Source organism: Electrophorus electricus, chromosome 2 (assembly GCF_013358815.1).
Source record: "Electrophorus electricus isolate fEleEle1 chromosome 2, fEleEle1.pri, whole genome shotgun sequence".
Classification (NCBI taxonomy): Eukaryota; Metazoa; Chordata; class Actinopteri; order Gymnotiformes; family Gymnotidae; genus Electrophorus; species Electrophorus electricus.
The window spans coordinates 34,901,716-34,926,176 of record NC_049536.1 but is presented as its reverse complement, the minus strand read 5'-3'; the positions used below and the strand labels follow the sequence as shown (position 1 = coordinate 34,926,176).

General features: G+C 43.2%; 1 protein-coding gene across 2 annotated transcripts in view; it reads right to left on the bottom strand.

Annotated features, from left to right (window-relative positions):
• epha3 (eph receptor A3) overlaps nt 1-24,461 on the bottom strand; it is a 75,382-nt gene that overhangs the window by 21,166 nt on the left and 29,755 nt on the right. For both annotated transcript variants that reach the window (XM_027012614.2, XM_035534815.1), the window contains exons 4-10: nt 14,693-14,848; nt 11,742-12,077; nt 8,023-8,147; nt 3,813-3,975; nt 2,124-2,226; nt 1,565-1,629; nt 1,251-1,376 (exon numbers count right to left, since the gene is read on the bottom strand). In XM_027012614.2, the coding sequence (XP_026868415.2) occupies nt 1,251-1,376; nt 1,565-1,629; nt 2,124-2,226; nt 3,813-3,975; nt 8,023-8,147; nt 11,742-12,077; nt 14,693-14,848 (1,074 nt within the window). The remainder of the gene's footprint in view (nt 1-1,250; nt 1,377-1,564; nt 1,630-2,123; nt 2,227-3,812; nt 3,976-8,022; nt 8,148-11,741; nt 12,078-14,692; nt 14,849-24,461) is intronic.

The following is a 24,461-nucleotide window of genomic DNA, read 5'->3' as shown; positions in this document are numbered from 1 at the left end:
TTCTCTACTCACAGATAAATGAGCCCACCACATTCCCTACTCACAGATAACTGAGCCCACCTCATTCCCTACTCACAGATAAATGAGCCCACCCCATTCCCTACTCACAGATAAATGAGCCCACCCCATTCTCTACTCACAGATAAATGAGCCCACCCCATTCTCTACTCACAGATAAATGAGCCCACCCCATTCCCTACTCACAGATAAATGAGCCCACCCCATTCCCTACTCACAGATAACTGAGCCCACCTCATTCCCTACTCACAGATAACTGAGCCCACCTCATTCCCTACTCACAGATAAATGAGCCCACCCCATTCCCTACTCACAGATAACTGAGCCCACCACATTCCCTACTCACAGATAAATGAGCCCACCTCATTCCCTACTCACAGATAAATGAGCCCACCCCATTCTCTACTCACAGATAAATGAGCCCACCCCATTCCCTACTCACAGATAAATGAGCCCACCCCATTCCCTACTCACAGATAAATGAGCCCACCCCATTCCCTACTCACAGATAAATGAGCCCACCCCATTCTCTACTCACAGATAAATGAGCCCACCCCATTCCCTACTTGCAGATAAATGAGCCCACCACATACCCTACTCACAGATAAATGAGCCCACCCCAATCTCTTCACATAGCAGCCAATGTGAACACTAGCAGATCACTTTCCTAGTAATACACCTGAAATAAATGCTTTTATTTTACTTTTACTTTCCTAAAGCAAAAAAAAAAAGGAATTTTGAACATTATGGGTACAGTATAGCATCCAAAACACTTTTATGGGAGAAGGCCTGATGGGTATAAAGCCTGATATTTATGCTATGGTTTTAGAGTGATATCTTAGGCGTGAACCGATAGAATATCATCCCATTATTTTCTTGGTTCTCTGCTTTGGTCTGTGCAGCTACAAATCATGAGGCATTAATGTGATGTCTGGCCTCCTGTTTAAGACATTAGGAGTGCGGAGCGCCTGGAAGAACATGAACTACAGGGGGTGAAAAATAGTATCTCATTTAGAGGTGCACTCCACTTACTCACAGACCCCTGCTCAGGCAACGGGGTGATGGGGAGTGCTGGAAGGGATGCCCACCTGTCGTAATCTGAAGCACACACCTCCAGCCGAGGTGCTAAAAGCTCCTCATTTACACTGCCTGCTGCATATGCTACAAATGCATCCTGTGCTGCAGGTAACAGTGTATTATTTCTCCACTAATTGGAGGATGATGCTGCATACCTGCACCAACTACTTTGTCAATGGCAATGCAAGATGCATCCAGCTCTTTGGCAAATTCATGCACTGCTTGGCTGGGGTCCTCATATGTATGAGGATCCACGTATGTCCTGATACCGGGCAGTCGCACTGAAATCAATAGAACATTGAAATGAGAATAATGTGGTGATAACTAGGCCCTAGTAAATTGCATTGATTAAATAAGCAATATAAAATATAAGCAAAAATCAACCCTGTATTGAAATTAATTTCATGCTGATTACTAGCTCAATCCTTGGAATAGGCTATATGAAGAAACTGTCATGGTGTACACTTACAATGGCCATTGCCGAAGTGAAGTCGCTTTTCATCTGGATGTTTGGATTTGCTATAGCCACACAACCTGCCAATCAGAATGTTGATAGGCAATAATTAACGTCAAAGATTTTGCACGAGATTGTTGCTACTCTACACTATTCTGTAGGACATTTAGACTGAGAGGACAAACATCAGAACCAGGACGTCCTGATGACCACACTTTGCTGTGAGGCAGAGCAGTGTTTGAGGGTCTTATAATATACCACAGATTTATGCACTCTTTCAACAATGTATCCTGCCAAGATCAGCCCCTCTGCATGACTCGGCACTCCAGAATCACAGTGCCAATTACACTAAGTAGAAGCAAGAAAAATAATACAGTTTCTGCCAAGTGAACCTTTCAGAACTATATATAGGCAGTTGATTATGCAGGGACATGATCTTCTCTTCATCCAGAGGATCTGAGGGGTGGCAAGAGAGAGGTGAGGCCTGAAGAGGAGGCGTGTAATAGGCAAGTGACAGCTTCAAGATGGACACACTTAAGCTCTTGTGAAGTTGTTGTTCGAGTGACAGACTGACCTGCCAATCACAATGTAGAGCACCACTGTGAGGAGGATGATGGCCACAGCAGAGGAGATGGCAATCAGCACCACCTGACTGTTCTCGCTGGAGATCGAGAAAGCTAGAAAAGACAAAAACGGAAACAGAGAGACATTTAGAGGATGACGTTCTACAGTCAGAGACAGTGAAACCACTGAGTCTCATGATCTTTCATACTGCTTTACATTTTTAAAGCACAAACTTAAAAAAGAGCATCGATTTTTTTTCATAAGTTTATAGAGAGAAGAGATGCATTATGAATGCGGTAAATATGGCATAGTATAGAATGTTTCTTTCAACACTCCAAATAAGCAGGTTACCAGGTTACCTTTAAGTGAAGTCCTTGACTGTTTTAAATATCCATTCATTTTATTTTATTTTTCTCAAATGATCATTTTATCAAATTATCACATCATATGTACTCTATAACCATATATTACCATACCATATATACTCTATAACCATATATTACCACACCACATATACTCTATAACCATATATTACCACACCACATATACTCTATAACCATATATTACCACACCACATATACTCTATAACCACATATTACCACACCATACTCTATAACCATATATTACCACACCACATATAGTCTATAACCATATATTACCACACTAAATATACTCTATAACCATATATTACCACACCACATATACTCTATAACCATATATTACCACACCACATATACTCTATAACCATATATTACCACACCACATATACTCTATAACCACATATTACCACACCACATATACTCTATAACCATATATTACCACAAATTACTCTATATTAGAACTAAGCGTTTCTTTAAATAAGCCTAGTCTTTTGACAAATCCCCGACCAAATGAACATATGTTCATGGAAGCTCTGGTCTCTGGGGCACAGGATCTCAAACGTATCACTTTTTCTGTTAATAACCATTTGTTAGAAAGCTATCATCTCAGGAGGTCTACATCATCATTTTACATTTTAAGCACTTAGAGGCATGACCAGCTTGGTCATTCCATTTCATGACTGTGCATTGATTTCCATCTTTGCAAACAGATTCTGCAGTATATGAAGTGCACTCTTCGACTGCCTAGTTTACTGTAGGGACAGTAATGAAAGCATTGACAACTCCTTGCTGCCGTCAGTAGTATCAGCCGGACAGCTATCAAAGACTGGGGTGTAACCGAAGGCAGAGAACAGTTTTATGGTTTTAAAATATAAAACAAAATATAGCACAGTCACAAAAACACCACTACCCAAAATAAAATAAATAAAAGCAATCAAATTACACAAAGGAAAATACAAAACAAGGAAAACATTTCAAAAGAAAGCCAAAATTTGACACACTGGCAATAAAGGAAAACAGGCCGAACACATCCAAATGTTTTCAGTGAGAACAGAAAATGCTTAACTGTATATCTTAACTTTATATAACTTTATGCAATGGGAAACATGTTAATAAGGGTATCTAAATATTTACAGCAAAATTTAAAATAAGTAAACTACAATTAAATTAATTTTGAAGGTAGCCTTATCAACCAAACCCAAGCTTACTTTAATACATGGTAAAGACATCTTAAATGTCAGGAAATTCAAATGTGTAACTGGAGCATCTGATGTTTGCCCACTGTATCAGAGCGGAGGTGGGAGTGGGTTGGTGCTTACAGTCAGGGCTGGTCTCAAACTCAAACTTGCGGCTGGTGCTGCCGTATCCTGCGGCAGTTCGTGCTCTGATCTGCACCAGGTAACTGGTGTCAGGTTTCAGTCCATTCAGAGTTACATTCGTGCCCTTGGATCTGAGGATGGTGTAGCTGGTCTCTTGTTCCTGCTTCAGGACAGCAGGGAAAGAGGGAGATGTTAACACAACTGGCATACCCATGCACGCAGTCAGGATTAACCACTTCTGAAATATTTCTGCTCAGAGCAAACTGTTTCCAGGCAGAATAATTTGAGTGGATGACATGAACTAGTGAGGCCTCACGTCAGGTCGGTCCACATGCTTGAGGAAAGCATGTTCATAATTATGCACATAGCAGACTGCTGCAGGCAGTGCTAACACAGCTTGATAAACTGCCACCTATTCTTTTAGGACTTTTAAAAAGATCTCAGGGGTGCAATGATCCTCTCTACCAGGTAAAAAATATATAACACAGTGGAGCATTTTTGCTTTCATCCCATTGTTTCCAGATGTGTCGCTGATCGAGTAAAGCAAGAACAGTGGAATAAACAGGGTGTGGTGCTTCAAACCATTAACTGTAGGAACTTCAGAAGGAAAGAAGGATTTTCTGCTAACAGATCACTCAAACGTCACCCTCCTCAGTTCTCCTCTTCATCCATCAGCCTAGGTCCAGCCAAAAGAGATCAGGAGCTAATCAAAAGGGTCTCTGCATTGTGCACTACTTCTGACCATGTAAGGCCAGTTTATTTGCCCATGCTATTTAAGTTATATTACCCCATGCTGTAGTAATTAACAGCAAATAGTGTTTGTGAAATGGTTTTGAAAATTAAACCATCACTATGTGACTCTACAGAGCACCATGTCTAGATGAATCAAACTAATTGATCATAGCTGGTACACACTATAATCAGCTAATTTTGCCAGGTACGATTATTGATCAATTTCATGACATTATGCTGAATTTAAATAAATAAGTTATCTTTATTTACCCCCCCCCCCAAAAAAAAACCCAAAAAACCCCCCAAAAATATGTATGTATATCAGCTAAATAATCTGTGCACAGCAATCAGAAAGATACTGCCACAATGTCCTTAGAATTAGCTCTGATGCTACTATGGCACTATGCAGTAGCAAAAAATAATACTAATTACTGTCTTCCATAAATGCTTTCATAAATATCAGAACTGCTGGACCTCCTCTGCTAAAACACACATATACAGTATTACACAGCAAAATCCTCTCACTAAACCAAACATGAACCAGGATTTGACTTCATCCCCATTTCAAACATGAGACTTTATATAGAAAACGGTGCAAAAATCTGCAAATGTGCAACAATGGCTTTTATGGTTCAATGAGCACTTTAAAATAAATTCATTCTTAACGTCTGAAAAGACGATACCAATACCCTATATCCTATTGTATTAGTCTTTGTTGAAGCCATAAATCTTTTCACAGGTTGTCACTGTTCGCTGCTCACAACACCATGTGATCCCCTGGAAATCACACACAGGTGTGTCCAAACTGTCTCTGCTGGAAGTATTCTTACCATATGGCTCAGGTCTGCATTAGCCACCTCCAGATGCTATGGTTTGACAAGCCATGCAATTGTTACTTTTTTGACTGTGCTATTGGTGGAATTTAATATGCTTGTCATGTTCTGCTCTGGCAATCTAAATACTCCAATCTGGGGTTACTGCCTTGGCCTCTGCTGAAAAAAAGAAACTGTGTAAATAGAAAGTGTATTTCAACAGACATTCCTTCCATTCAGGCCTCAGGAGAAATAAACATTGCCAAATTAGAGAAACTCACTCTGTTTCCTTTACTCTCCTAGATTAATATGATAAAAAAACGCAAATGTGCATTCCCACCATCTTTACTTTTCATTAAAAAAACTAAAAGCCCTATTACCTATTTCAGATCATTTTGTCCAGATTTTACTGAACAGATTGAAAAGTCTGGATTGCCCAATCCCTGGAAAACTATGTTAACTTGAGGATACATGTTTGCTGACACACAAAGTTGTGAGCCACATGGCACTAAACACATCATCACTGCCGTTCACATGATATATACACAAAGAGTAGTAGCCTGGTATTTAACTATATAGATATAGATTTTACATAGTCTTCTTTTCAGGGAAGTATTGCATGTCAGATCCTCACAGGAGGTTTAGGTTCAGTTTAGGTTCAGTTTCCATGTGCATATAATGCATTTCATATCCTCACAGGAGGTTTATCATATGTATTTTAAGAAATCATTCAATACCATGTGATTTTATGGCATACACAATTATACAATTTAAACATTATGTTGTTAGGAATAGTCACTACACATGTCTTCCTTCTTTAAAATGTCTTAATAAATATGCAGTTCCATAGCGGGATTCATCTTTAGGGTGCTTAGTGTTCCTGTTGTTAGTGTGACAAGGGAGTGCTGTGGCTTGGATCACAGCAGGTTTGGATCACAGCAGGTTTGGATCACAGCAGGCTTGGATCTCTGTTTCTCAGTTGGTATGCTTATGTATTTTTGTTGGGATGATGTTACTCTGTTATCCTCTACCAGCCTTGATCAAGGGAAATCCCAGGTGCTACAATGGCCAGCCCTGGCTTTTCCACATGACCAGTTGTGTTGGATTTGGACAACTCCACCAAGGCCTGTTGAAGCAATGTCTCACAAGCACGTGTAATTAACAGGAATCAGTGGGGTGACTGACTAGTTTTGATTGTGGAAGGTGGACCTAGTGCCACCCAGGGTCAAGCGAAACATGTTGGATCAGAGGCCCCCAGAGCATACATGTGCCTGGCAGTGAAACCAGCCCTAGATGAGCTGCCTATTCTCACAAATAAGGAGATTATGGCCAACCCACAGCATTTCAGAGGCTCAGATTTGGAGCCTGACTGATCATACTGAAAGACATTTTACAAAGGCTCTCTGTAGCCAGCACAGGGGTCAGCTACACCTCACTGGCTTTTGGCAGTGGCCAGAACAGTGGTACTGGTATATCTGTAGCTACTCAGTAGAGAGAAAAGTACAATAAACTTCAACAAACCATATTCTAAAATATATTTCAATTCAAGTTGAGCCAATCCACTATTATTTAAGTAGAACCGTACGAAAGTTAAGAGTATAGCATATTTATACCAAAACCAACTACTGGTAAACATTGTTAGATGGTTTTGGCAAAGACAAATTTAACATAAATCAGACAAGAGATATTTGCTCTTACTTTGATAAACACTTCACTTTTTTGAAGATACTACAAGCCTGTCTGAAATTTTGTGAATATTTTATATGAGTGAGAATGTGTGTGGTCATGCCGTCAAGTCATTTAACCGCTAGACAATGGAATGTTTTTTCTATGGGGCGAATTTTGGCCGATTGCCACTGGAGACCAAGGCTTTCTTTCACACCCTCAGATCCCCTGCCAGCCTGGGAGAGTAGGCTCCCACCATGTCAGGGCCTCTTGAGTGCCAAACTCAGATCCCAGCATTCTACAACCCGCAGGCCTGAAGAAGCCATTACCCACAGCATACAGGAGCAGAAGGCTTCCCAGTGTCTGACAGCATGAAAGAGCTCAACTGAACACACCCATACTTACTCTCATGGCAGCCTGAAAACACAGCAGTGATGTGAGGGTAACAATAATCACCCTGCTACTTAGCATATGAAGTCAGTCAGGGCCCAATTCCTATATGATCCTTTAATCATATGGCAGCTGCAGCAGACCTGAGAAAGGCTGCTTGAAGTAGCTCATGATAGAGAAGCGTGGGCTTGCGATTAAGGTTTCGTTTCATTGGCTTTTTGCACAAGCAGCTTTGATAGGCAAGGGGAGTTCAGAGCACAGTGTCTCCCCATGCATCGGCTTGGGCCAAACTGAGATAATATGATGCTTCCAGAGAGGGCATCAAATAAGCTGTCCATCCAATATGAGAGAAATTCTGGATTTAAAAACATTAATTCCAGTCAAAACATCACCCTCAGCAGACATAAGCATGCATTATGCTATTAAACTAAGCCTCTGTGTATGTGTCTTTTAGAAGCGGCATGAACTAATGACCTGAAACATGCACTCAGTCATGTGCATCTGTACTTTCGATTAAGCTCAGTAATGAGGCCATATAGAAGGACGGAGACCCAGTTTAAATGCTAATAATGTTGAATGTCCAGGACGAGTACAGTTTAAACTGCCCCCACCTTCTCATAGTACTTGACCTCGTAGTCCAGGATGATCCCATTGGGTCTTTCCGGCTCCAGCCAGGATAGTGAGATGCTGTTCCGGGATGTTCTGTCCTTCCTGATGACCGTGACAGCGGATGGAGCTGCAGGGAGAGATGAAAAGAAAGGGAGCAAGAGAGAGAGGAACAGAGGCGAGAGCCAGAAAAGAGGATTAGTTTCTGTGCCTCTGCCTGCAACTGCATTACATGCACACAGAAGTGAAGTTCACAGGCGGTTCAGTGGACATTTTGGTTCAGCTATTTGCATCCTCTGAATCGGTTCCTTTAGATCTAATTGAGTTGGCTCTCCGCTGGTGGCTGGTTAAAAAGCAGGGAAAGTTGACGAAGTCAACACAACAATGCAGTTGCATAGAATTTGCTTTTTCAGTCAATGGCTAATATGGCATGTTCACAAAGAAAGAGGCTCACCCAAGTCTTCAGCTTTGTTTTAAATCTTTAATGACAAAATGCTCCCAGCATCAGAATCTCACATCTCTGTGCTGAGGCACATCACATGGTCCCAATCTGTGATCATAATTCAAGTCAGAATCCATGCCTCCCTCCTCCTGCCTGGCTCACTTACATTTTTAAAGTTTTACAACTCTCTAATCGCAAAGCAGCACAGAGGCCATGAAAGCATCTGACTGGCCGTGTTTTAATTTTATTAGACCACAGGAAAAAACATGTTGTTCTTTGAAATGTTCAAGCTTTTTTGATTGTGATTATAAAGTTCTGAAATGCTTCTTTCCCCATGACAAGTTTTTTCCTGTTAATGAATCCAGATGGTTTCTGGTTGCACTCCTACACAGCACTCTGATAAGGTATTTCTTTAGTGACTACAGTTTTTTTTATAGGGACTGCAGTTTTACTAGATGAGATTTATGGCACATGAGCTATGGACCATTTTGCAGTTTACAGTTTCTCAGCTTTCTGGTAGACTCTCATGAGTAGCACATATGCTAGGCCAAGAGAGAAAGCAGTAAAACTCTTTTAAAGTCTGGCAAAAAAACAAACAAACAAACAACAACAACAAAAAACTAATGTGAGCCTACATAAGCAATTGAAGATATGTTCACTTTAGAAACTATTCAAATTATTATTACATTTCAGCTAGAACCCAAAACCAGAGTACTAATAGTTGGCATATCCAGGAGCTCCACGACTTTGTTTCACGAGAGCTTCAGATTTGCAAAGGATCTTCATGAAATGCATCATAAGGTAATGACAACCAGAGGACCACTGGGTCACTAAATGTCCTCCACATGGCTTAGAGAGGAGGCCTGTGGAGGCTCTCAGCAGAGACATCTCAGACACCTGGTTTGGACACACCCTTCATCTCACCCTGCTCCTTGCTCTTTTCAAGGGGCCCCACTGTGGTAGGGAGAGGATCCAGTACAACACCAGGCGACCAATACTACTCTGCATTTCGCAGGGCTCCTCATTTCCTCACCTTACTGTCCTAGTAAGCTTCTCTTTCCATATCGCCCAGTCCTATTAAACTAAACAATTGTTTAAAAAAGAACATTACACTCATCTCTAGTTCTCCACTGTCATTAGCATTAGTTGTCTGTATCCTGTCCTGGCAGAAGTGAGGAGGAGGCCGTGGTATGTCTGAAGACACCCTGTCAAATGGGCAAATACAAATGTTTTAAAGCTTTTATAAGCCAAGAGGCCATCACTATCCTAACACAGAGGGCAATGTCCCCAGGGATGAGCTGCAAATGTTGGCTATGTGTAGTGGAGTGTGCCTGACATCCCTGCAAGTCCCTTGTAAAACTGCTACATGACAGAGAGTAGCTGTGGGATGAGAGCACTGGCCAGTTATGTGTTTGTCTCCTGTTCCATTTGCATGTTATATGACTGCAGAGGTAGTTGCGTTACTGGCCGAGTTCAAGGGAGTGGAGCTGCGGTGAAAGGGGTCGTGATCCGATTTGTTTCGGGTTCTTTAAAAGAGCACAAGGATAAAATTAAACACTCGTGTAGATTCGCTTCCTAAACCATGTGGCGAGGAGCCAAATAAGAGATCAGCACTTCAGCGCTCCAAAGCCAGTGCATCTACAATGAAATAAAATGCAGTGAAGCTCTGCTTTATAGTGTAACAGATACAGAGGTTGCATACATAGTGAGAGCGAGTTTATGCAGAGACACAATTACACAGATTAAAGTAACTTCACAAATGATTATCTGAATATTCATGAAATGTCTCTATATATTTATTAGTTTGATACAAACTGTTTGCATCACTAAATAAATTGGGAGGTAAGTAAGTCAATTTAGGTCAAACTTTGCAGCCTCCTGCCCATTCAATCAAATAATTTATGGAGCAATATTTTTATAATAAGGAGTACACCCACTGCTTCTCCTAAAACCTTTTAACATGAGCGTCTGGCAATCACTCCTTTTAACAGATCACAGCTGTGACAACATGTTGAAAGCTAATAGCAGACAAAAATCTTACCAGAACATGATGAGCCAGGACACAATAAAATATCATCAGTATCATGAAGCAAGTGCACTATAAAACCCAAATGAGCAGTGATACTCAGAGGCACAGTACACAATGTTTATTCAAAAGCTTTAATTTATGTAAAGGAGTGGTATTATTTTAAGACAACAATCAGTGTTCAGGACTGTTTCATATCAGAATCGTGAAGCCAGATGCCACAAGCATTTCCTCATTATTATTAAAACACAACAGTATCTCGGAGCAGAAGCTGATACTGCATAGATAAAAGATTAGCTAAGCATATCTCAACTCTCTTCTTCATGACAGTAGGGATTTTATGAGGTTTAGAACAAAGACAACTATTCCCTATGGTAAAAGGCTGCAGACCTATCAATCCTTAGCCTTTGATCTACAGTACTCCTTTGCCTACCATTTTATGACATCAAACTCCAAAGCCTATAAGCTTAGCTCTAAAGCTGGCTCTAAATCTCCCAGCAGGTCCTGCACCTATCAGTTTAAAGACAGAGAAGGAATGACAGAAGATACAGAGGTCTGGGCCCCTCAAGGCCCTACAACACTACTGCTCATCCTTACAGAGGAGCTCCTAACAGAATGGGAGGCAGATGGTTCTGTGTTCACATTTTATAGTAACCTGAGGAGTCATGACCTTCAGCCTGACAAGCCGGCCTGCAGCACCTCCAGATGAATATGTGCACAGACGTAGCGCAGGAAGGATCAAAAGTAGAGGATGAAAAATAGGCTTGCTGAGATATTATTATTTTCTTCTCTCCTAATGGAATTTTGAGCTTTGTTGCACATCGCTGCCAGGAAATTGAATTGTCTTCATGAAAATGTGGCAGCCAATTCCACAGGAATATGGACTCATGACTGACACCCAGTGAAGCATTTTCAGGAATTCCATTTTGGTCAAATGCCTTTAAATAAAAGTGTTTCCTATCAGTGTTTGTTAGCACTATGGTACAGTCAGTTACCTTAAGCAGTTGGTTGTGATTTGCTGGCTTTCCTTGAGGTATGAGACAGAGTTTTATAAGTTTAGGGTAAAAATTTAAAAGCCCTGCCATTTTGTAACACTCCCTTCATTTAATTCATTTTACTCTAACTACTGGCTTGAGCTAATTGGCAGATCCAGGTGAATGCAGCAAAACCGCGAGGGGAAAACATTACCTCCTGAACCAGAGCTCCTCCTCTAGCAATGAGGCCTGGAAAGGTAAAAGGTGTTGTAAAGACCTCACCTGCTTGATTGGTAGTTATGGTGACAGCAGCGTACTGGCACAGTGCTGGGGCCAGAGAGGAGACTCCATTCTGCGCCTCGATCTCAAAGGTGTAGTTGGTGTGAGCCAACAGGTCTGCCACGGTCACCGTGGTGTTGGTGAGGCCTGAGGCACGCGGCAGGAAGCGCACAGTGCCTCTGCAGGGCTCACACCGCTTGGATCCGGTTGAGCAGCGCTTGCACACAACGTTAAATGTCGTGTCCTTCCGGCCACCCGTGTCTGCTGGCCAGCTCCAGTCCAGGATCACTGACGTCTCGTTAATGACCGAGATCACGTTTCGAGGGGCCGAGGGAGGACCTGAAGGGGAAAAGAGGTAGAGAAGGAAAACGCACAGATACTGTTCACCCGTTAAAGCCAAAGAAATAGTATTTGTCATTGACACTGTTGAACTTATGAGTTCCTCATCAGGGCATGCAGTTCTGAAGCAGCGACCTTGTCATTCATATATCATGCTGTATGATACAGAATTAATAACTGCATTTTAGATTTTCTTGGCAGGACTTGCGTAAGTGTCATTACTTTAGATTTGAGGAGGCTCTTATAGGATTGTTAGGTTAACTTAACCTTAAGGTTGAGGAAACCTTAGAATATGGCTCCCTCTGATACCTTTCTTCAGACAGCAAAAGCAGGCACCAATTCCATCCTAATCTGACAGTCTGAGAAATGAAGATTGTTTTTGAATATTCCGAACATTTAAGGACTAAACCTACATAATTATCCAAAAGCTAAAATCCTCTAGCCTGTGTTTTGGTTTTGTGAGTAAGACGATTAATAAAAAACACTGCCCATTCCTGGAGCACTGTTGTGCTATCTTCTTAGCTTTGACTGACATCTCTTAAAAGCCTTGGACCACGAATGATGAGAAAATTTAATACTGCATCAAGGAACTGAACATTACCAAAATGATCCCTCCACACAAACATGTCTGAAAATGATTCGCCCGTTTCTGCACTTCCAGTGGCTTTCCCTTGATTGTGACAGAACATTAAATCACCATTTAAGTTGGGTCAAGACTGGAATGCACCACAATGGCCACTTAATAAGTACTTGCATCCTTAAGTATGAGCTTCCTTTGCAGTTTCCTTAGGAAATATAAATGAGACACAAATTTAAAACTAAGAAGATTTATATTTTACAAGACAGCGGTAGAAATATGCTCAAGCTTTCCTCTGTAGATAATCAGGAAGAGCATAAAGGGAACTCATTTTCAGCATTGGATGGATAAGAAAGACACAAACGTGATTCAGCTATTAGAAGCAAAGTCATAAACCAGCCTGTCTGCTCTCAGGCTGCAGGAAAAAGCAGAAACGTGTGGAGGGTCAACATGTTTGCCGCATCCTTTGATCTAGACGTATAATAGGAATCACAGTGTGGCAGATAATATTAAGGGACCGGCCAGCCTGCCAGCGGGAGGATGTGTGGTGTGCTGAAGTGAGCTGTCCATTACACACACACACACACACACACACACACACACACACACAGACCCCATCTGACAAGAAACTCTGTTTCCTGCCTACGAAGGTGTGACTGCAGCATTCAGGAGCACTACAGGCTAGAAATCCCACTACCATCGCAATACTGAGACCACAGTGCAGTCTGGGCCCTTGGCTGAGACAGGAGAATATATAGTGTTTGTTGCCTGGTATTACTGATAAATGTCCCAGATACCGAACATATTTGTTCCAGCTTCCTGTAGACTTTTTCCTTACATTGGGGAGTTATGCTATAGCCTATGCACTGTTATGCGGTAATAAAAAGGAGACAGGGAGAAATAAACAGGACTATTTCTATATTTTAAAAGCAGGGCTAAATATGAGTGCCTTTGAAAGGTCTGACTGTGATTAAAATCAGGACCTTGCTTTTATGAGCTCCAACATAAACTTTAAAAATTATAAAGTTATCATTCATGAAATATGATGAGAAAAACAGAGGCGAATTATATGAAACAGTTCAAACACAACTGGAAAGTTGAAATTGCCAAGGAACTCTGTTTGACCTTCAAAGCTAATACAGAAAAAATCCTAGAAGTCCTTGTTTTAATTTCAGGGCCACTCAAACCTAATATGTTCTAGTTAAGGTAGCATCCATGCATCATGGGAGATTCTATATAGATAAATGTCTCTGCTCGATGGCTGTGACAGCATGACATGCTAAAATGAAACTCACACACGCTGACTCAGCGCTTTTCTGCTCTACTTCTACATTTCTACTCAGCAGCATAACTGTGTAAAATTATACAATTCTGACTATACCTACTGACGTCTGAAACACTGGCTCAGAGTGAAGCCAGGCTTCAGAATTGCAACATATATTACCGTAGCATGACCTAATGTCCTGACTACTTTGGATGTAATATAAGACATACTCCATTAAACTTGGCCACAGGGATGATCAGGCTTGCCATGGTTTTATGTGATCTGAATCAACACTGATAGCAAAGTTATAATTTATGAATAGCATGTTTTGGATTTGCTTGGCAGAGGCCGTGTGCATCTGTATACCATCTGCATCGTCGACTCTGAAAGAAAATGGGTTTACTCACTCCATAGCGCTGGTCCTGGGAGACCCACTGGTTACAACAGTTAAAAATAAACAAACAAAGCCTGTCCACAGCAGGCTGTCTGGGGGAGGATCAGAAACTTTATCAGACAGAGGCAGCATAAATTCATCAGTCCCAGAACAAACACCATAAACCACAGCACTTAAGGGAGTAACTTTATGATCACTTCAGGGCTGTGCTTTTGAAGTGACGTAAACACTTATCTTTGGAAATACAAATAAAGACTGCTCTAAAAGACTAATAATTGTGCCTGCATATTTCAAATGCATTGTGGTGTTCCTCAAGAAAGCTGATGGGTGGGAAATCTTGCGCCAAAGCTGGACTGTGGTTGTAGGTGATGAATACATACGTGTGCAGGCCATTGAGATTGGGTCTCCTTCTGCGCGGAAGTAGTTCTTCTCACACCTGCAGTGCACAGCGCCCTCCTGGTGTGTGTAACTGTGCGGGGGACACTTGGAACACTTGGCATTTCCAGGCAACGCCTTATAAAAGCCAGGCCGGCAGGCTGCGGAGATACACAGGAGCGGGAGAAAAATTAAGCCTTCATCAAACAGAGTCATCCATTACCTGATTACCACGCTATCACCTTTAATGGACTGAACCGTTTCAATGGCTATGTCCATGAGTGGACACGCAGGCAAGCCTTTGTTACCATTTGAAGTGAATCCGCCCAAATAGCAGTGATAGCCTGAGTGAATGTGTGTGCTGAAGAAGAGAAGAGAATGTGGAGCAGCGTTGTGCCTTTAAGAAGGACGAAGGGGGAGAACGTGCCAAATCAAAGCCAAGTGATAAAATACATTTAAAAATGAGTCGCTGCTCTTTCCCGTTAGCGACATGTCCACGGGACGTTGCATGAATTATGCAAATACACCTCATATAATGAAAAAAAGCTCTCGTTAAATATCTCTGGTATTAAATTGTACTCAGCAACTCATTTGCTTCTATTCATGAGAATCCCATTCCATTACCCATAATAAGGGGGGAGAAATCACAAGGATCCAGCTAATTACAGGGGCTCACACCAGCCTGTACTTCACTCCTCTCTTTCACAGGTTCAGTACCTGCCAGGGACTACAGTCAGGGACCCAAAGTCAGCAGTAAGCCTTTTTTCTTTAACCAATTCAATTGCTCTTCATGGCCAGACATGCATGGAGCTTCAGTTCCTCTCTGAAGCTGACAGTGACAGTGACCGTCACATCTAAACCGTTAGATTACACGGTGCAAGGTCATCCAGACACATAACACAGACCTCTCGGGTAGGGTGTGCTCTCCACATCAGACCTGCGCTGCTCATTACAAACTCTTATTCACAGCTTTCCGCTTCTTGCCCAGTGAGGAGCATGCGAGGTGCCTCCTGAGGGGTTGTGCCGCACGCAGGCAGAGAGGCCCAGGGAGGGGGAGGCCGCGTGATATATGAGAAATCAGGTTTACATTAACCTGCAGCTCCGCTGGGGTCCCCCAACCTCAGCAGAAAGCCAGGCTGACAAAAAATCAGCAGCATCTATTAGCTTAAACGACGGAAAATCAAACATGACAAAGTGTTTCCTTGGCAAATCGGCAAGGGCTGAATCCCAGATGATGTAAACACACAGGCTGCATAGTCAGGAGATGTTTCACTGCCGGACAGTGGGCTTCTGAAAATAACAAATACTATTGTGAATGTATTTAGTTCTTGCCATTGGCTGTTTTCCAGAAGACATCCTGCAAAGTGCAAAGATTGTTTGGGAAGTCCATCAATATTCAAACAAAAAGAAAAACACTGAGCTAGATTCAAATAAATGCAAGTAGATCTACACAGAGAAACAATTAGCTTAATCTTTGGGGCAATGGAGTAATTATTTATGGGAAGTAACATTCTGCACATGCCTGGGCTTGTCCTGATATTACCCTCTCATCTCTCACAGCCTTCACGTTTGTTCTGGTGATAGAATATGAATGGCAGAGGCCTGCCTCCACTTTCTGTACATCACACAGACATCTCAGCTGTTCCAGAAATCTCTGTTTAAGAATGTGTGACGTTGAGTATGCGAGTGTGTCTCTAACATGTCGTGTCAGACAGGAAGCGCCTCAGCTCTGCTGGCAAGGTGTCCATCAGTCAGAGAGAGTGAAGGAGGCAGAGCGAGAGAGCGAGGGGGGAAAAGGGAGGAAGGCAGAGATTTGGTGCCATTATTGATCGCACGTGTTCTGTGAGGAGACACCAGCACTACCTCTCAGGCTAACAGGCACAGGGAGGGAGGCAGTGGAGAGAAGCCACAGAGGTGATTTCTCATTTCAGCCTTTCCCAGCACAGATTGCACACACACTCAGTCTCAGCAGGGACACACCGGCGCTCCCGCAGGAGTGGTGCTTAATCAGGATTTGACAGGCGATCTTATTATTCTGTCGATTTTTCCTTTGTTATCTTGAAGGTGTTTGGTGGTAGAGCAGTAAAGGACCACCAGGACTCAATAGTGCAGTCAATAGTGCCATACACAGCATTGGGTGATAATACATTTTGTACATCATGTTTTAAAGGGCTAAACTGTGTGAGGTCACACTGTCTATACATAGTGTATGTTTATTGTATATGATGTCCACATGTTGTTTGTATTGGTCATTTTTTAATTGGGTGGCAAGGTAAGAATTGATCATACTACATATATATGTACAGGTTGCATAATGTAAATAAACCTTGAAACTGCGCAACAAAAACAGAGAACCTCCACTGTTCTCGTCATCTACTGATGTGACAGATACCTCTCAGTAGGCTGCTACTCAACAGTACCACACCAATCAATAGGAGCGTAGCAAGGCACTGGCCGTAGCTCTGGCAGGATATGCTTACTGTAGCAGGGCTGAGAGGCTACAGGGTACAAACACTCTCATTCAGTAGCTTCTGTTCAGACTAATTGCCTGTGAAACCGAATCCGACTGTCTCTGTCTTAAAACAGGGCTGAAGAGGGCTGGCTTCTGGATGCGCCTCCTCTGGGGACTGGAGAAAAAAGGCCAGGTCAGAATCCCACTCCAAGCTGTGCCCAGCACAAATATCTGCCATATAATACAGGAGAAAAGCTGTTTCTGCTCGGCAAGGCACAAAATGAGAAATCGGGGCATTCAAATCAATATGTTCCAGTCACAAAATACCTTCATCTATAATTAAAGTGTCGACTGATTGTCTCCTCCCTGTAAGGGAGGACTGGGTAGATATTTTTGTCTTCGTTATTTGGAGGGGTAAGAAAATTAAAAAAGGATGCAACTTGAAATTTCAGGGTTTTTGCTAGTGAAACAGTTTTTTAGAGGATAGTTTATGAAGGTCACTGCTAGATATTGTGGCTTGACTGTGTGTATGCTTATGTAATGGGACAGGCATGTAATCCAATTAAAACATGCTTATAGCTTTTATCTCCTGAGCTAATCACATAACAGCCAGTTCAGACACCTCTAGAACTCTGTCTCATGTGACTTCTGACCCCAGTCAGTGCCTGTCTGCCTCCGCCACAGAGAATGTACGCTTTGTCTTAGAACACATTCTGACTGCACATCACATTTTTGCTTTGAGCTCTGAACTTCAGCATTCTTCATCTGAGTGTCACTGGGAGCTTCGAGCAAAATCACAAAATCACAAAATCAAAAGTTCCATGGTTCTTGAGAAAATAAGTAGGCATCTTGTAAACAAGACAACAATTCAAGAGGGATTCTAACGGATAAACAAGCAACAGAAATACACAAACAACTGCACAAACACAGAAGAAGGCTCACTAAGAATCCTAATCATAGTCATGAACTCACACACACACACACACACACACACACACACACACACACACACACATGCAAAAACAAACACACACGCATACACATAAATCACAGATCTGAATGCTTAGTCTTGCATTCACATGAGCTATCTCCCACTGAGTGGTCCATTTGTAACCGCAGGCACTTAGGAGTGCCCAGCTGTAGCACAGGGAGAGAGCTGAAATGTGATCAGAGCTCCTCAGGGAGCCTATGTTTGTCCTGGAGGCTGTACAATGGCGCTCTCAGAGGAGAATGAGGCTACCTCACCCTGAATCAATACACCCTGCCTTGTAAACAACGCCAATGACACCCCACATCAGTAGAACAACACCTCCCCCCTAACAGGGACCTATTTTGAATGGAAAACCTTTTTTCACCTCGCAACAAAACCAGTGTACCAAAAAGACCAATAAGCCCAAAATCATATTATCCTATATGGCTGTTTGACTCTTTTGCTTCAAAACCCCTAACAGGCAGAAACAATACTCTCTACAGGACACAACTCCAAGAGCAGTGAAAAGAAACCGAAAACCCTTGGTTGCATGTAAGAGAGGAACAGTGGAGCACTCCATCAGCTCTCTCACGGTGAAAGGGGAGGTCAGTGAGGTTTCGCTCTGCTGCAGTCCTGCCAGCAGTAAACACAGTGAGTAGCCCAGAGTGTTCACTAAACAAATGATTTCCTGGATCCAGAGAGTAGCGCCCTCCCCTTCAATTCCACAAGGTCAGGGGCCACTTTTCCCCCCAGCCCCCTGCTCCCCTCTTCTCCTTTTCTCTCCTCTGCTCTCCCCACCCGGCTCGGAGTAATATTACATTAGATGTGGCGTCCTGGGGCAGGGCAATTCTTCTGTGTTAGGACCAGGATGCTGTGAGGGAGCGAGCCAGATCCAGAATCACCACAGAGGAGATGGTTCCATGTGCCGCACTTCAGGGACTGTTTACGCTTCCAAACACGTGTTTCCTTCCTGCTTTGTCCCGCATAACATAATGCTACAAAAGGCCGCTGTGCTTGCACCTTCCCCCACGTCTTCTCATCAGGCTTCTTTCTCATTGAAATCAGACACAGATCACAGCGCTTAATTAGGCCGTGGCTTGCACCAAGTGCCAATTTTCCCAAGTGAAGCTCCAAATGTGAAGAGGCTCTTTGAGAGGCCCTTGAAGGGGATGAGCCTGCACTCGAATGCCATTACCTTGCAGTTACCAGGACAAATGCCAATCTGGGTGTGAAGAGGCCAGAATGAATGCCACAGGAAGGGCTTGCCTCTATGCTAACAGTGCATGTGTAATATGTTCTGGGTGTTTTGTTTAGATTAGCTCCAAATGTGGTGATTACACAATATCAAGGACAACAATAAATATTTTGGCATGTCGCTAGCACTAATGACCATGAAATTATTCGTCACACATTTTAAGTGACTATATTCCTTGAAGTACGCATTTTTAAAGATCCTTATAAATTGATTGCCAACCTCTGTGGTCTATACTGCCTTATAAATCTGTCAAAGCAATCTATAATGTTTTAGCCTGTGCACTAATTGAGATTCAGTAATGATGCAAATGTGGGGAGATTAGGGCAGGTCAGTCAGGGAGAGGCTTTAGACAAGAAAAACATATTTCATCATTCTGCAACAAGAGAATTTGAAGCATTGCTGCTATGAATAGATGAAGATCGATATAAAACTCTGGAGGAACGTACTCTTCCACCTTATTAAACAACAAGATTTCCCTTCCACTCACTGGTACACTGAAGGCACCACGGACAACAATATTCTCACTCCCTCTCCCTCTCCTTCTCTATCTGTATTGTGACATCTCTGTTAGGCAGCAGTTCCCATTTACACAATGTCACACCAGCCAGTGGCCTTGCCGCAGGATAGACAGACTCACACACACACACACACACACACACAAAGGCAGACACAGGCACACACGTACATCATCTCACGCAGAGGCTCTAGGCTCCTTTGGTATGTGTCTAAACATGTAGCATGATTGCAACAGAAAATGAATATAAATCAAGACATCAAGTGCTAATTAGAATACGTGCTGAGCCATTTCATAGGTTGCCTGCATGCATACACCCAGTGTGGCTGTCAGCGATGTTTGGGTGAGGACCAATACTAGCTACAGGAGTATGCTCCTTACTGCAGCTATGCACTATATTTGCCACAGAAATGCTCCAGTCGAAGTAAAGGGCACACAGTGCTTGAGTGTTTGATAATAGCACACAGTTAGCAATACTTAACTTGCCTTGGGTGCCATTGTGAGCAGTTAAGGTCCAGAGCGAGTGGTGTGTGTTCGCAGCTGGCTGTGCATGTGCACTCTATACCAGCTAGTGGGGAGCAGCTGTGGGTCCGACTGGCAACTGCGCTTGGCAACCCCAGGATGCACCACACACACGGACTAACAGAGACATGAACACACACACACACACACACACACACACACACACACACACATGCGCGTATAGTCTGTGATAGGACAGAGCTAAAAAAGGGTGCTGCAATCTTTCCCGCACTGTGTTCTGCAAAGCTGCTGAATGTGACTGGGTCAATCAGTAATTTTGGGACACTATTTTATTAAAATCCCCCGACACATCTTTATAAGCAACCATCACGCCTGCAGCAAACCAGCAGATGAGGGGGGTGAGGTGCGGGGCAGCCAAAAAAAGAGTGAAAGTCCCTTTGAAACAAATAAGCCTATTAGCATAATTTTCAAAGCCTCTTGGAATGTGATTGCGCCTATCTGAGCTGGTCCTCCTCCTTGGCTCTGTTGGGTAAATGCTTGCCCACAGAAGGCAGCACAATGGGAGCTCTGCTCTGGCCACCACCTAATCCCCTATTGTGGCAGGTTTACTACCATCTCTTTCTGTGCCACTCAGGTTCCTCCATTCCTTGGGAGGTGCTGGACCACACGGAATCCACTGCTACTGATAAATCTCTCCGACAGACGAAAGGGAGAGCAGGTCAGCCAAGGGTTTAGGGATTGTGTCGCTCACATTTAATGTACGCCACCTGTCAGCCGCTGCCATGACTGATAACAGAGGAATTATTTTCGCGCGGGTGCAGCACCCAAACACCAGCCATAAAAATGTCCCATTCGAATCCAAACGACCTGCTCCTTCCTATTGTGGTGCTTCTATTCCTAGTCCAAGCATGATAACCAGGCCCAGTGCTGCTGTTGGCCAGGGGAGGATTCAGCAGACTGTGAATTAGTGTCTGTCTCTCTATTGTGTCCCTGTGGCCAGCAGTAACGTGAGGGCCTCCATTACCACAATAATGAGGGAACATACACACTCAGGCGACAGGGTTTTCTTAGACTGCGTTACACCTCCTCCAGAACCGTATCGAGGGTGACACCAAAAGCAAAAAGGGATGGTGAAAAAAATCTGAAAATTCAGGGTAGAAGTAATTATTATTAAAATGGTGCCTCCCTTACGCCTCAGTCAACTTCACACATTTGGTAAGTGGATGTATGCATGTATTTGTGTGTGTGTACAGCATGCATGTGTGTGTAGTATCTGCATGTTATGTGTTAGCATGTATGTTTTGTGTGTGCGTGTGTGGTACATGTGTGTGTGTGTGTGTGTGTGTGTGTGTGTGTGTGTGTGTGTGTGTGTGTGCAGAGCACTGTGAACAAAGGCCTGCATGAATGACACTAGTCATTTGGAATTGTCCTGCTTGTAGAAATGCTGAAGTAGGTCAACTAGAACTCTTCAGATCAACAACACTCGTATGGCCCACTTCCCCACCACCCATAAATCCTCATCCACCTGTTCATAATTCACACCACACAATATCAATACTGATGTGTGTGCACAGACACACACACACACACACACACACACACACACACACACACACACACACACACACACACACATACACACACACACACACACACACACACACACACATACACACACACACACTCACACACACACACACACACACACATACACACACACAAACACACATGCACTCACACACACACACACACACACACACACACACACACAAACACACACGCATGCACACATGCCACACACACACATGCATGCACAAACACACACACACAAACACACATGCATGCACACACGCACACATACACAAACACACACGCATGCACACACGCCGCACACACACAGATACAAACACACAAACACACACACACACACAAACACACACGCATGCACACACGCCACACACACACACACACACACACACACACTCATGTGGCAATATATAGTGTATAATATGTAATTTTTATGTACACAAACATTCAAAGTACTATAGAACTATAAACCCACACTTAATGGACTTTCATACTTGCACATTATACATTTCCACACGTTTTTAATACATGCGATGTATACATGTTTCAGTATATAAATAAATTCACTGAATTCTAGTTATTTACACATTTTGCCTTTGATTAATCCACTCTTATGGTGGGTGACATGAAATAAAATGTTCTTGATTTGTTTACCCAGCTGACTCCCCACTTTGTCTTGACTTTGTCAAGAGACCTAAAGTGATGCTTCACATGGGGGTACAAAGGAGTTCTCACAAACCTGCAGAGTTCCTACAGTCTAATTTCAAAACATGGCTTTTCACTGCAAACACATGGCTTGCTGCGGCATTCACCTTCTCTCAGCTTCCAGTCTGGAGCAGTTCTGCTACAGACCATTGGATATTCCAATCTAATATTTACATGCTTTCTGTGTATGTGGCAGAGACGAGTAACCTCACTGCAACAACTTTTTTATTTGTTCCGCAAAAATAGCAGAAATGCATCTTGAAGGGAGAACATTGTGATCAGTAATTAGAGCTATATGTCCAGTGTTTATTGTATATGACATATTTATTCTAATAAGCACCGTACTGGGTTTCGTGGTAATGACAGTTAATGAATTGGCCCTAATGAAATAAATATGTAGATCTCATTAAAGGAACACTGGCTGCCTGTGTATAAAAGTTCCCCGGAAAAGATCAGCTTGGTCAGCGATTAAAATCTGTGAGCATAGTTAGGGAGTGGGGTGACATCCTCACTGTATCAGGGAGTGCAAAGACCACTGTGCTATTTAGATTGCTGCGGCAGGTGCCTCTGTGCTAGCCTGGGCAGAGGGGCCCTGCAAATCAATCTCTCATGTCGGGCCACTCGGCAGGGTGTCCACACATTTTTTAAGACTGGCCCATCCAGCCGGCCCCTATCCATCTCCGTACAGGGAGAGGCGACGCTCCAGGGGGGCAGGCTAGCTTGCTCAGGGGCCGCACCGGACAGGCTGAGCGTAGAGTCCCACGCCGCAATAAATCAGAAGCTCTGAGTTCAGAGCTGCACAGCAGGGCTGTCAGGGTCGGTGGAGACACGGCACCGCAGGTGATCACTCAGACACTCGGGCACAGCCATGCCACGCATCAACAGTCTCTTCTTACCTAGCCACTGGCAGCTGCTCAGATTCCCTTGCCTTCCCCTCACACACACAAATATCCAAACACATCAATTACATTCTCATACAGCCACTTGCACAATTCCCTGTGACATAAAATGTCCTCCTGTAGAGCTCTTAAGCCTCAGATATCTGCTGATGACACAGCAGTGAGACTGAATTTATGAGACAAGAATGAAGCTTTGAATTTAAAAAAATAACAAAAAAAAAGAAAAGTGCTGCACAGCAAGTCAGCATTCTCATGGGCGAGGATACAGAACGAGGATGCGGGTTGAGATGATACATGAACTGAGATCTGCTGCTTTCACCTTCAGATAAAAACATTGCTGGCTCTTAAACTCTCCAGCTCACCAAGCAAGCCTGCAGAACAGCGGAAGGTTGTCTAGGTCCTGCTTAACTCTCCCCAGCATTGAAAAATGCAGTACTTGAGGAAGGCCGACATTTCACACAAAAGCCCCTGGTTACACTTGTCCTCTTACAAGGAGTGTGGCAATTATCAGAGTGTTTGCAGCAGTCAGGGGGGCAATTACCTCAGGGGGATAGAAGCAGTGTTCCACATCAGCAGCTTGGCACGGGAACGATCGATCTCCTGGGCCCCTGACACACATGGTCTCACCTGGAAATCTGCTCTCTAACACGCTGAGACCCAACACATGGCTCCTACAAGTCTGAGCCTTACACTGTACCTGAGGCCTACAGGCCCAGACTATGACCCAAACGCAGTGGCATGCTGCACTGAGGACCGCATAGAGCAAAGAACTATCGAGTTTGACAGATTTTGTGAGAACACTAAAAGTTTACACTTAAACCTTTTGAGGTATGCAAACATATAAACCCAGGCCATTATTAAATCAATCATGAAACAGTGCCTCACGGTTTTGTTCTGCTGCATTTCTGC